Below are 13,773 nucleotides of genomic sequence, written 5' to 3'. Positions count from 1 at the left end.
ACTATTTTGTTGACGAGGAGAAACGATAAGGACGTTTTAATAGATATGAGAAAAGATAAGAATGTTTTAATATATTTGAAAAAAAAGATAAAGACATTTTAATAAATTTCTGAAAATATAAGAACTGACTTGTTAATAATATCAATATCCAGAGACTAAATAAATGGTTTTATTTGAAGGCAAAATTGAATTTTAAAAATTTTCTCTTTCATCCCTCGTATATTTTTAATGGAAAAGAGAATGAAATGACTATTTTTTCGACAAAAAGAAAAAATAAGAATGTTTTAATCAATTTTTAAAAATATAAGGACTGACTTGTTAATAACGACAATATCCAGAGACTAAATAGTAGATCTCTTTTTTTATTAAATTAAATATTAAAATTTTCCTTTAAATCTATATAAATTTTAATTCAATAAAATATTTTTTAATAATAAAATTTTTGTAATTTTAATACTAAATAATTTTCTATATTTAAAATTTAAAAAATATTTTATTAAATTAATACTTATTTGAATTTATAAGTAAAATTTAGGATTTTATTTGAAAAAAAAAAATCCAATTGGATTTTGATAAAAAATTTAGGAGCTGATTTGAAATTTTTGCCCATTTTCTGCAGCTGGAGGCTATAAAACGGTACGTGGCAATTCCAAATTGGAAAGGAGACAGCGAGGTCGTTGATATTGAACAGCTCTCTCTCGCCATAAAAAAAAGACAACGACTCCCAAGTTAATTAGTCTCTCGCCAATCAAACCCTTAAATCTAGGGTTCTCTCGAATGTACCTCTTTCTCTATTCCTATTTCCTTGCTTCTTTCAAGCTTAATTTTTAATTTCTGATATCTTTCTATTTCTGTTTTTTTTCCCTTTTTTTTTTTTTTCAATCTATCGAGGCATCTCTTCCTCAATCTCAGATTCTTCTTTTCGATTGGGGAGCTTGACTTGGCATTTGATTGATTTGTTTTAAATGCGTTCAGAGATTTGAGTTTTTTTCCATGACGATCGCTGATTCCGGGTGTTTGATGGAGAATGGGGGCAGTTGCTTGCCGTGCACGCCCGACGAAGAGAAAAAGATCGTTAAGGACTTGATGGATGAAGCTGAGCTTGATTTGAAAGAAGGCAACTTCTACTATATCGTTTCCACCAGGTATTTTTTTTTCTGCCCGATCTCTCTTCATTCTCCTGATTTCCTTGTAAAATCTTATCGTGGATTTGATTTTCATTATATTTGATTCTGGGATGCTTGCTCTAATAAAAAATTTTAGAATCCCTGTGTTACGAACTGATTTTTCATTTGCATTGAAAATCTTTTTTCTTCTTCCGAATCATAGCTTAACCGACTTGGAAATGGAGCAATTAGGCAGCCGGCACCTTATTGTTACACATTGTATTCCGACTTTTTAAGCACATCGTTACAGATAAGCTTCTGTGGTTTTTTTAATAAAAATTTCATAACATATTTGTTTTACCAGTTATTAGAATCTGGGCTGTTACTGCATTATGATTTCCTTAATACAATTTTAATTTTGCTTGGATGTTGTTCCATATATTTTGAATCAAATTTTTTTTTTTTCAAAAAGTACATTTTTATAGATATCTCATGAGCCGTGGTTGGTTGGGTAAGCATTGCTAGACGACCGTTTTACATATTATTTTGTTCCATAAGCATTACTGGTTGGGTAAGCATTTTTATAGTGTGTGCGTGCATGCTTAGTTTCTTATGTATTTATACATATGACGATCTCTTTAGAAACTCTAGTCCCCAAACTTTCGTTTATGGGTTAGCCATACACTACATTTTACATATTTTTAGTGATTACATGGCATTATCAAATGATATAAGTCTTGTATAAGAATCTACATCGCTTTAGAACTATATATGTATGTATGCATGTATACATGTGTGTGTATGTGTGTGTTCTACAGTTGTTGGTATGTCCATTTAAAATTGGGCCGCTAAGGCAAAGCAAAATGTAATGCATACAGTTGTGCGTGTGTGTGTATACAGTTGTTGTTAAGTATTGGGCAGCTGAGAAAAACAAAATGTGATGCATGCCTTGTGTTGTTGATGAGAGGGACTTGCATTCATCATAATTTTACTGACTCTTGTTATAATCTGCTGTTTGTTCAGGTGGTTTGCAAGATGGGAGAGGTATGTTGGCCTCAGCAGTGATGACCATTTGGTTGATACGCAGTCTTCTGATTCTCAAGATTTGGCTGCTGTTCCTACAAGTATACCTGATAGACCTGGTCCAATAGACAACTTTGATATAGTTGAAAATGGAAATAATGGCGAGGGTGATGATCTAGAGCTGGCAAGAACATTGTTGGAAGGAAGGGATTATGTTTTAGTTCCTCAAAAAGTTTGGGAGAAGCTTTTTCAGTGGTAATTTTCTCCAGATGTTGCAATAATTTTATCTTTCGCTAAAATACCTTTTTCCTCCTCTATGCTATAGGAGTTCGTGAAGTTTGGTCTAGAAGTGAGCATGTGATATATTTTAAGCTTTATATATTTTTTTTAATAATTTGTGTTCTCTTATATTTCTATATAATAGGTACAAGGGAGGACCAGCATTGCCAAGAAAGATGATTTCACAGGGTGTTTTTAACAAAAAGCAGTTCAGCGTGGAGGTTTATCCTCTTCGTCTCAAGCTAATTGATTCCAGAGATGACACTGAATTCACTATAAGGTTAAGCAGAAAGGTACCTGTAATGCAGTTAGGTGCAAGTTAATGATTTGATATTTGGAAATCTGACATAGGACTGACTAAGAGTATGCAATATGGGCTGTTATATGGGGGTTGGTTGGGAGTTTGGAGAATCAAGATTTTGATGTCGTCTCTACTTATACTTGTGAGGTATTTAAGGTTTCTGGTTCAAAAGGAGATGAAAAATAGAGTTTTGTGCCCAGGAATTCCTCTAGCCTGCATGATGAGGCCTGCAATGAAAGCCAGGCTTGGGCATTGTTTTCTGTTTCTACTTTCTAGGCAAAAATTATAGCCTGCTAAATGAGTACCTAAAATAAAATAAAATAATGCTAAACTTATAATATTCAGGTTGTGAAACCATATTTAATTGCCAGAAAGATGGAAATAATGTGGTAACTTATTAGAATCCAAGACACGTATGGGTGAATAATTGAATAGGCAGAATTTTATTTTTCATTTTTAATTTGTGCCTTGTGGGTTGTTATATTGGACAGCATCATTTCAAGTTATTCATGGATATAACAGAGGTTGTCCTTGCACTTGTTTCAGGCCTCCCTTCATGAGCTTTATGAGAGGGTGTGCACTCTTAGAGGAACAGAGAGAGAAAAGGTATGTTATATGCTTTTGTATTGGGTAAATTGCTTCAAGTCCTTGGGGTTTGCCTATCACAGTTCACTGCAAAGTCAAGATATTATTTTACTAAAGTTACTATGTTTCCTTAACAATTAAGTCCACAAGCTTGTGAAAAAAAATTATAATATCCTAAAACTTTCATAAGATCTATTGGATAATGCAATAATACAATGTTTCATTTTTGTATTTCTAGTAAAATGTTGCTTTTAATATTTGAAAGAAACTTTGAATCTTTTTTCTTGGCATTAAATCTCTAACTTCCTATCCAACTTTACATTTCTCTTAATTTCTTTGCGCAAACTGTTTATATGTGTACTTGTTTAGCTTGAAAGTTTCACTTGTATTTTGTGACTGATGTCGTTTTATTTTTATCATGTAGTTGTGATTAGTTCAGGATGATAACTTTTGTTAATGTCTAATTATTGGCTGCTTCATGTTTCATAATATAGATGCACACACACACAAAGACTGCTGAGGGAATTTTATCCTTGGAGCAAAAATGGATGAGATTATAATTTTCAAAAAACTGTCCTTGTTTATTCATAAAGGACAAACATCAGCCTCAGTGCCTCAAGGACCGCTAAGGAAACTTTATCCTTAGAATAAAAATGCATGAGATTATAATTTTCAAAAAATTCTCCTTGTTTATTCATAAAGGACAAACATCAGCCTCAGTGCCTAAAAATGTAATTTTCTCCCTGTTGTAATTTTTTTTATTGTATATGTGCTTGCTGTATTGATGCTTATTTATGATTCTTTGTTGTTTTGGTTGTAATGAATGTGAAACAGGCCATACTATGGGACTACTTCAATAAGCACAAGCAATTACGGTTGGTTGATTCAAATCGTACCCTGGAGGAATCAAACTTGCAGATGGACCAAGAGGTGAGTAGTCTAGAGAATGATTATGTTTTGAATACTGATTTATTTTTGAATTGAAAATCTTGACAGCTGATGAACCATTTTGATGCATCCTTTTGTTTTTATATGATACTACTAATTACCATTTTCTTGAATTCATTTTTGGAATTGCTTATGATCTGAATTTAATGGGAGTGCGCACACTTAATTTCTGTGAAGATAAACTAAGTAGAAAGTGCTAAGTTTCTTGGTAAAATTGGTCTCCCTTTGTTGCTCTCTCATGCACACACATACTGCTGGTGACTTTGATTTGAACTTCAGTTTCTCAATAAGCCAAATCATAGAACATCGAGAACAAATCAGTGCAGGAGTACAACAAAATAAAAGCGATGAATGCTAGGGAAGGTGCCTTGAAACTCTGGCATCAAAAAAATGTTATTATAATACAGTTATCAAAATAATTTTTTTATGCAAATTATTTTGGATGATACAGAGTGATTTTGAAGTGTCGAATTGAAAAATTAATCCACTTTTGGAACCCTCCAACCTTAGGTGAAGCAAACTGTGAATATCTAGTTATGTGATATTGCTGGCAGTTCATGAAATACAGAGTTTTTATTTGTTTTGCAAACATCATGTTATTATTGACAAATCATTTCAAATATTAATTTTCTCCTGTGTATACCTGGATATTAGCATTAGCAGTCAGGATATGGTGTTGTATTTTTTTTGTATCTGCAACCCACTAGACTTCTCTCTTGTATTTAATATATCTGGAATGTATGTCTGGTCAGTGGTTTTTAGTCATGAATGTACTTGATGCATCCACTTCTCTGCACAGATTCTTCTGGAGCTGCAAGTTCATGAGTCTTATCCTTCACAATTTGGCAAGGATTCAACGGGAAATGAGTTGGCTTTGGTTGCCTTGGAACCTTCAAGGACTTCCACGTCAATTGCTGGTGGACCAACATTGTCAAATGGCCATAGTACTTGTAGCTTGAACTTAAGGCCAGGAAGTGTTTTAAATTCAGGAGTCACAGATACCGATGATGGATTTGGTGCTTCCAGTGGTGTGAGAAGAGTTGAGAGGGGTGGTTTGGCAGGATTACAGAATATGGGGAATACTTGCTTTATGAACAGTGCTCTTCAATGCTTGGTCCACACTCCCCCACTCGTGGAGTACTTCTTGCAAGATTACTCTGATGAGATCAACACAGAAAATCCTTTAGGGATGCATGTAGGTGCTACTTTTATTTGTGCTCATTGACTGGGTTTCCATTTGAATTTTGTACCACACTACTGCTTTATTTTCTAAGCACTCAGACATTGAATTGCTAACTTGTGTTGTAGTTGTGTAGGGTGAACTTGCACTTGCATTTGGTGAGTTGTTGAGGAAACTGTGGTCCTCAGGACGGACTACAATTGCACCACGTGCATTCAAGGGAAAACTAGCATTATTTGCTCCACAATTCAGTGGTTATAATCAGCATGATTCTCAGGTTAGTACTTCATAATAAAATTTACCTTCTCTTGCTTATGCGAAACTGTTTGCATGCCTTGCTCTTTCTTCTTTTAAAGAAAAAAAAATGAGGGAATTAACACACTTGTTATGTAGCTTGCATATTCACAGTAGTTGGAAGTGTTGTTATAAAAACTGGATTAGCCCAGCCGGTTGACCTGGTGAACCGGATGCAAATGAGATGGTTCTTAATTAGACATGATAAGTGGATGACCTAGGGAAGAACCGCAGTTAAACCAGGGACTTGTTTGACCTGATGACCCATTGAACCGACCAATTTATAATTCTTGCACTGAAAATTTTTTGGACCATCAATGATATTGACATTTTAATATTTAAAAATTTAAATTCATATTGAGTCAATGGATAAGATATCACTTGACTATTATCTTTTTATTTAGGAAAAATTGCTACTTAGTCCCTATGGTATGGTATGGTATGGAAAAATTTATTAGTTAGTCTCCCAGTTTGAAAAATGCATTAAAACGTCTTTGATGTTTTAAAAAGTCTACTAATTAGTCTCTCTGTTAATTTTAATTGTTAAAGTCTCTATAGTTTTGAAAAAAATTCATTAGTTGATCTCTCGAGTTTCTAAAAAGTCTATTAATTAGTATCTCTGTACTAGAGTCATTTTAAATTTTTTTGCAATACTTAGCTGTTAAAATTAACGGGAGAAGGACTAATTAGTAAATTTTTAAAATGTCAAGCATGTTTTAATGTTTTTTTGAGGGACCAACTAATGAGTTTCTCCATAATATAGGGACTAAATAATAAATTTTCCTATATTTATTGTAATATTTTTAAAATGATGTATTTTTAGTTATTAATATTAAATAAATATTAAGGAGATAGTTGTTCATTTATAAGAATATATTTCTTTCATGTCTTATTTATAAGTGTTGAAAGTATAAAATATTAAATATGAATACTTAAAGTTTTAGTACTTTTGATATCTCATATAGAATTTAAAAATATTATTAATATAAAAGTAACCTAATGAATATTGAAGTTTGATTCTAGATTAAAATAAGTTCATTAAACTTATTTATATCTGTTAGTTTAATATTTAATTAACTTTTTAATAACCCACTTGTACTGTGGAGCCCCTGAAGCATAACTATGTGGATAAGTTTCATGTTTTTTCTTGATTATATTCTGTGATTGTTGAGTATCCTTAATGTTGAATGCTTGGGAACTATTATTTTCCTGTAGGAACTTCTTGCATTTTTACTGGATGGGCTACATGAAGATTTGAATCGTGTCAAGCAGAAACCTTACATTGAAATGAAGGATTGGTGTGGTCGTCCAGATAAGGAGGTTGCAGATGAGTGTTGGAGAAACCACAAGGCTCGGAATGATTCCATTATTGTGGATGTTTGCCAAGTAAGGAAGTCTTGTGTTTTATCTGTTTGTTCATTATCATATAATGTCTGTGTGTTAGTTTTATGTTTTATCTGTGAGCTTCTTGTTATGGAATCTGGTTTGTAATGTAGCAGTCATGGAATAAATACAACCTTATGCTAATTTTATAGTAGTACTGTTCTTGATTATGTAGTCTTGGGTTGAGAATTGCTGATTGATATGCAGTTAGAAAGAACAATATATATATATATATATATATATATATATATATATATATATATATTAATTTGTATTTGCTATTTTAGTTTTGCCTTTGAATATGTTTGTAGTTATGTAGTTGGCATTTTTATGAGCAAACAGCACCAGGATGCACCAAGTTTTAAGTATTGAAATTTTGTATCACCATGTAAAGAACATCGGTTGTTTCTGTTTATGCATAACATGTCCAATGCGCTTGATAATTTTTACTAAACATTTTGAAATTCTGTATTCTTGTAACTGATAACCATGTTGAACAATGATGTGCAGGGTCAATATAAGTCCACGCTGGTTTGTCCAGTTTGCAGCAAAATTTCAATTACTTTTGATCCCTTTATGTATTTGTCACTGCCACTACCTTCAACTGTCACTCGTTCAATGACAGTAACAGTGTTTTATGGTGATGGAAGTGGACTTCCAATGCCATACACTGTATCAGTACTGAAAAATGGTCATTGTAGAGATCTTACTCAGGCATTGAGTACAGCATGCTGTTTGAGAAGTGATGAAAACCTTCTGCTGGCAGAAGTAAGTAGTTTTCACTTGTTTCTATTTTCACTTCTGCCTTCCCCCTCATATTAGCTTAAGTTTGAGATTTTTCTTGCAGGTTTATGATCATAGGATTTATCGTTTATTTGAAAATCCTTATGAATCATTGACTTCTATAAAGGACGAAGAATATATTGTGGCCTACCGACTTTCTCAGAAGGAAACAGGAAAAAGGAAACTGGAAATTGTTCATCAGGAAAAGTAAGGTCACTTCCTTATAGTTCTAGTTCCCTAGTTTATGTACCGGGGACGGAAGCAAAATGCTGTGATATTGCTATTATTGGCTTAGAATGAGAGATGGGAACAAATGCATATTCTCATGACTTAGTCACCTAGCCTTTCGTTGAGTATAACATGCTGCACTTCATTGGTGATATATAAATTTATACTGTTTAATAACATTTGTGTGCATGTGAAGCAAGTGCCAGATGGCACCTACGGGTTGTAAGTTTGTTCATTTTCTTTTCCTTTATTTCTCTCCAGTTAAAAATCTCTTGGCTTTTTTAGGTCTACGCCAGACTTCTTGAAAGGTAGTGGATGGAAGGATTTTGGAGCGCCTTTGCTTGCTCAGTTGGAAGATGATTCACCAAGTGCGGCTGATATTGAGTTGGCTGCTTCTAGACTTCTCTCCCGCTTGAAAAGAACAAGTTCATCCAATGTGGTTCATAGTGACAAGGAAAATGGTTTTCTTTCAGAAGTTAATGGTGAACCATCAAATAGTTGCAATGGTCGATTTGAATCAATGGACCAGCTAATGGACAACATAGAGTCGGAGCCAGAGGACACATCCAGCCAGGCCTTATCGTTCCACCTCCTTTTGACAGATGACCGGTATTCAAGCCGCAAGCCAATTTTTAAGGATTCAGTCATAAAATCTGGAGCAAATCGTATTAAAGTTTTCCTAGATTGGACTGAAAGGGAACATAAATTATATGATTCCAGCTATATAAAGGATCTCCCAATGGTTTATCATAAAACTGGGTTTAGTGCAAAGAAAACCCGGCAGGAAGCTGTCTCTCTATTTTCATGCTTAGAGGCATTCCTGACTGAAGAACCTCTAGGGCCTGATGACATGTGGTAAGATATATATATATATGAAATCTTGCTTGCATGTGATGACTCGGCAAATTATATTTTAGCTCATCTATATGTTGCCCATGTATGTTCCTCAATGCAGGTATTGTCCTGGTTGTAAAGAACATAGACAAGCCACCAAGAAGCTGGATTTATGGACATTGCCTGAAATTCTTGTTTTTCATTTGAAAAGATTCTCATACAGCAGATACCTGAAAAACAAACTTGATACTTTTGTGGATTTCCCCATTCACAATCTTGATTTGAGCAAATTTGTGAAGCAAAAGGATGGAAGATCATATGTGTATGAACTATATGCTATCAGCAACCATTATGGTGGTCTTGGTGGTGGTCACTACACTGCTTTTGCTAAGGTAAATGGCTGAATTTGAATGGAGGCACTGTTAATTGGTTTTTCATTGCATACCGTTTCTGTGCAGTATGTTGATATGAGCAGTTGTGCACAGTTCAGGCATATTAGATTTTAACATGCATATTTAATTGATCCTAAGTCTTGAACAATTTGTGCAGTTGATTGATGATAATAGATGGTACAATTTTGATGATAGTCGTGTTTCTCCGGTTAATGAGGCTGATATCAAGACTTCAGCTGCTTATGTGTTGTTCTACCGAAGAGTTGAACCTGAAAGAAAGGTAGGACTAGGAGAGACATCACAGGGTCATACAGGCTCGTGATGGCTAGCAATGTTTGCGCCCAGGTCATACTGTCTTCGGAGTTTTGAACCATTGTTAATTGAAGACTAAGCTCATGGCTCTAGCCTTGTTAGTCAGCATTCTAAAGATCTAAAGCCTCCCATAGGTACAGATTAATCTGTACATGGATAAAGGGGCAGCAGGTGGGCTCAGGATCAGCTAGCTAAGATATTTTATTAATTCTTTTCTGAGAATATCTGCTTTAATGTTAGGCTGCTTATAGATCCCTGCTTATTTATTCTAGGTGTGGCCATTTTCTTGAAACCTTTTTGCATAATAATATTGGAAAGATGAGATTTCAAATTTACCATGCAATTATTCGACTTGGTTTTAGGATCAATTATGGGAGGAAGAGTTGCGGAACCGTTGGAGGGAGAGATGCGCGTGTTTAGCATTTTATGATTCTGAATATATTTGTTTTTTGTTCTTCTATTACGTGATGATGATAAAGATAATTTGAATGCAATTTTTCTTATTTATCCTTTTTTAAAAAAAAAAAAATGAATATCACCGAAATTAATGGACGTGATCACTTTTTTTAATTCTTTTTCTTTTTCTTTCTTTTTTTTTATCGAAGAGAGACGATCACTTTTTTCCCCCAAAGTTGTGAAATTCAGTGTACTGTAAAACAAGGATTAATGTAAAGAAGAAAGGCAGTAGATTATCATGGCATAAAAAGGGAAATGTCGTTCCACTATAAAAGAAATGGAGATACAAACAACCACCAAATAATTCAATAATCTAAAGTGCTGATCTAATCGACTGCACCTGAACAAAACTAATACCCTAAAAATATCGATCAACACAATGAATACCCTGCAAAGGACAAAAGGAAAAAAGAAAAAGGTCATAGTTTATTGTCAACTACAGATCAAAAGGTAACGCTAATTGCTCCAGTTTTTACTTTTATAAATGAAACTATCCAAATGCTGGCCCCCACTTAAATACAACAATTATCAACAAAAGTGGGTAACAAGTGGCCCAACGAAGAGGATTTAATGGTTGTTGGGAATTTATGCCTAACAAGGTGGCGCTTTCCTGCCAGGAGTCAACTAAGCAAAAGATAATTTGAATGCTTTGCACTTTGTAGCGTACAAGTAAAGGAATATAAATTTACCTTTCCCTTCGTCTGCTTCTTGTTCTCTTTCGCTTTCCTTTCACAATCACTCTTCCTTTGATTCCCTTTCGTTGGTGCCGTTGCAAAGGCACTGTTCAAAACGGAACTCTTAAGGCCCAGCGGATCACCAACAATGCCGACGCAATAAAAAGATGGCCAATGACGGTCTCATGCGCTCCCTGATGAAAGAAAGAAAGAAAGAAAGAAAGAAAGAAAAAAAGCAACAATATGTTTATTTCATAATAAAATTAAAGCTTTTTCAAAGCTTGAAAACATATGTTCCCGGTAGGGAAAAAGAAAACCCGAGTATCTATGGGGTTAGAGATTATAATGATTTTCTTATAATAGTTGATTGGTGGCGGATCCGTAGTGATAAAGCACAATTTCAATTATTCATTTTGCTGCATGCTAAACCAATCGAATTGAACCATTGGGCATGGGCAAAACCAACCCAAATCAAAGAAGAAATACTCAATGAATTTAATACTTGAATTAATTCAATTTTTCATAAATTCAAGGACCCATCAATTTTAATCCTACAACCTAATCCAAATCCGGACCACTATGGTTCACACGAGAATCTTTCCCAAGGAAAGATACGCTGTCATCAACACCAACCTTTCCTATTAGGCTCTGTTTGGATATGGTAAAATATTGGTAAATAAAACTAAGAAGTAATTTATATACCTCAATTTAAGAATGAGGGTAGATGGAGGTAAGCTTACCTTCCCTTACTTCTTATTACTTCTCAAATCTCACTTTAGGAAGGAGATACAAGGGTAAATTATTTTCTTACTTCTCTTTCTTTATTTCTTCCACTTGGAAAATTTACAATCCATGTGTGAAATTACTAAAAATATTATTATTTTTAATAAGTATATGTAATTCTAAAACATAATTATTTAGTCCTATAATTTCAAAATAATAATTATTTAGTTCTTCATGAGTTCTCTCTCACAAAAGAGAAAGATAAAAAAGCAAAAGAAATGAAAATATGAGTATGAGGGATAAAATTGTAATTAATTTGAAAATTAAGGGACATAATTATTGATAATTATAATATTCAAATATTAAATAGTAATTAATTTTAAAACTAATAAAAAAATGGACAAAAGAACCTAAGTTATGTAATAGAAGTAAAGTCGAAAAACTAAATAATTTAATTTTCAAAATACCAGATGAAATCATTAGTAGTGATAAATTTTTTTTTTTTTTTTTTTTTTTGAAATGGAGTAGTGATAAATCTTTAAAACTAAATAATAAATTTCCTTTATTTTTATTATAATCCATTTCCTCCCTTAGTTATCCTTTCGTCACCCATCCAAACAAACCCTTATTAAGTGCCCCTGTTAGGTGGCCAAATTCAAAGAAAAAATTAACGCAAACACATAAATATATATATATATATATATATTATTATCATTAAAAAAAAAGACTCACCGTTGCACCAGAAATAGACAAGTAACCAGTTGAAGAGCTCTCCGGCCCCGTCGGTGGAGTTCCGGCATTGACACTGCCTCTGCTTGAACTTGTGTTAGTACTCACGGCGTCGGTTGAGGAGATTCCCAATGAATACGCCGGCGTTCCGTCGGGCTTAAATAGACCGTAGTTCCTCTCAGATGTAGGTCCAGGCTTCATGTTCTCGTTAAATAAAGCGAATACATAGATGTTCAAGTCCGTGTTTGGCCTCATTGGAGTCCCCTTCTTTTGACAAATTAGCTTCATCAGATTTCCATTGTACTTCTTCGCATTTTCTGGAGTAGCCCCAGCTTCGTCGGTGTCTCCTTTGGAAGGCCAGCCGGTTTCCGATATGTGAATCGGTAACTTCTTGTACCCTAAGGATGATAAAGCAGAGGAAACGGCATCAATCTGAGCGAACAGCATGTTGTCGTAGTGGAGATTGGAGGCTGGATCTACAATGCCTTGGTTGGGCTGGAAGAGAACGAAATCTAAACTCACTTGCTTCGGATTCCCTTTGTATGCGAAGTAAGGGTAGGCGTTGATCAAGAAAGGAGAGCCAGTCTTAGCGTGGAAATTCAATATAGGAGTGATGCATCGGACCAGATCTCGCCGGAAAGCTCCAGCAGACGGAGGATAAGAGGTCTCGAGAATGGCTAGAGAGTGAGGAGTAGTGACAGTGACCTGCTTGTCCAGGCCAAGATTCACAAGGGCAGTATGGACACTTTGCATTGCAGGAAGAAGGTGATCGGTGAGAGAGGTATCATTGAAAGTTAACACTTCGTTCCCCACTGTAATGCAGGTAACCTTGGTCGCCGGCAAGTGGGGTTGAACGTTTGATTGGACCCAGGCTCGAGCATTTTCTGGATCTCTCATCTTTGAAAGATACTCGTTTCCAAGTCCTACAACGAATTCCACGCCCGTGTTAGCAAATGCTCGAAGCACCCTTGGATCCGCGTCATACAGCTTTACTTTAGTGGCACCTATGGCTTTAACCAGAGGTACTACATTATCCGGTGAGGGAAGATTATTAGCTATCTGGCCGTAGTTGATCCCAATTGAATCCACCATTGTAGGAGACAAAACACCTGTGAATGTGATTCCCCCAAAAATAAACAAATTAAATAATTAAAGTAAGAAAAAAAAAGGAATATGAACACCCATGCATGCACCCACTTGAAGAAGAAGAAGAAGAATTTAGGCAAATACAGACCTGAAATTGAAAGGATCAGTGAAGCCCAGTAATATAAAAATCTAGTATAATCAAACTCCATGGTTTGAGGAGAGAAAGTTTGAAACTTTGTTGTATGATCAGTAGAGAGTGTAATGTAAGTAGCAGCGTTGGTCAATGTCACACGCAAACTTTGAAAGCAATGGGATGGGTGAGAGTTGAAAGAGGATAAGCGAAGTGGGAGATGGGCTAAGGCTGAGGCTGGGGCGGCGTTCAAAGGCTTGACTGTTGATAATACTGTTTTAGAGAGTTTTAATGGAGAATTTATTCCCTTTTCTTATTTATTTGTGG

At 34.7% G+C, this 13,773-nt stretch overlaps 2 protein-coding genes across 4 annotated transcripts; one reads left to right on the top strand and one right to left on the bottom strand.

Annotated features, from left to right (window-relative positions):
• Positions 1–642: 642 nt before the first annotated feature.
• Positions 643–9,983, top strand: LOC110626979 (ubiquitin carboxyl-terminal hydrolase 9). Of its 2 annotated transcripts, XM_021773194.2 has the most exons (14): positions 643–779; positions 976–1,145; positions 2,130–2,384; positions 2,554–2,701; positions 3,256–3,315; positions 4,129–4,224; positions 5,042–5,437; positions 5,559–5,699; positions 6,932–7,102; positions 7,610–7,867; positions 7,947–8,089; positions 8,396–8,965; positions 9,066–9,336; positions 9,494–9,983. In XM_021773194.2, the coding sequence occupies exons 2-14, from the start codon at positions 994–996 to the stop codon at positions 9,656–9,658; spliced, it is 2,826 nt and encodes a 941-aa protein (XP_021628886.1). In that variant the 5' UTR covers positions 643–779; positions 976–993; the 3' UTR covers positions 9,659–9,983. The 2 variants fall into 2 exon arrangements, with proteins under 2 accessions (XP_021628886.1, XP_021628893.1); XM_021773201.2 differs by having other exon boundaries at positions 741–1,145.
• A 334-nt stretch (positions 9,984–10,317) lies between these two features.
• Positions 10,318–13,773, bottom strand: LOC110626994 (glucan endo-1,3-beta-glucosidase 11). Of its 2 annotated transcripts, XR_002489816.2 has the most exons (4): positions 13,465–13,773; positions 12,234–13,339; positions 10,794–10,972; positions 10,318–10,492 (listed from the first exon to the last, which is right to left on the bottom strand). XR_002489816.2 is itself a non-coding variant. In XM_021773216.2 (3 exons), exons 1-3 carry the CDS (start codon positions 13,523–13,525, stop codon positions 10,889–10,891), a joined length of 1,251 nt encoding a protein of 416 aa, XP_021628908.1. In that variant the 5' UTR covers positions 13,526–13,773; the 3' UTR covers positions 10,508–10,888. The 2 variants fall into 2 exon arrangements, 1 of the variants encoding a protein (XP_021628908.1); XM_021773216.2 differs by lacking the exon at positions 10,318–10,492 and having other exon boundaries at positions 10,508–10,972.

Source organism: Manihot esculenta, chromosome 1, assembly GCF_001659605.2.
Source record: "Manihot esculenta cultivar AM560-2 chromosome 1, M.esculenta_v8, whole genome shotgun sequence".
NCBI lineage: Eukaryota > Viridiplantae > Streptophyta > Magnoliopsida > Malpighiales > Euphorbiaceae > Manihot > Manihot esculenta.
This window is presented reverse-complemented; position numbering and strand designations above follow the sequence as displayed.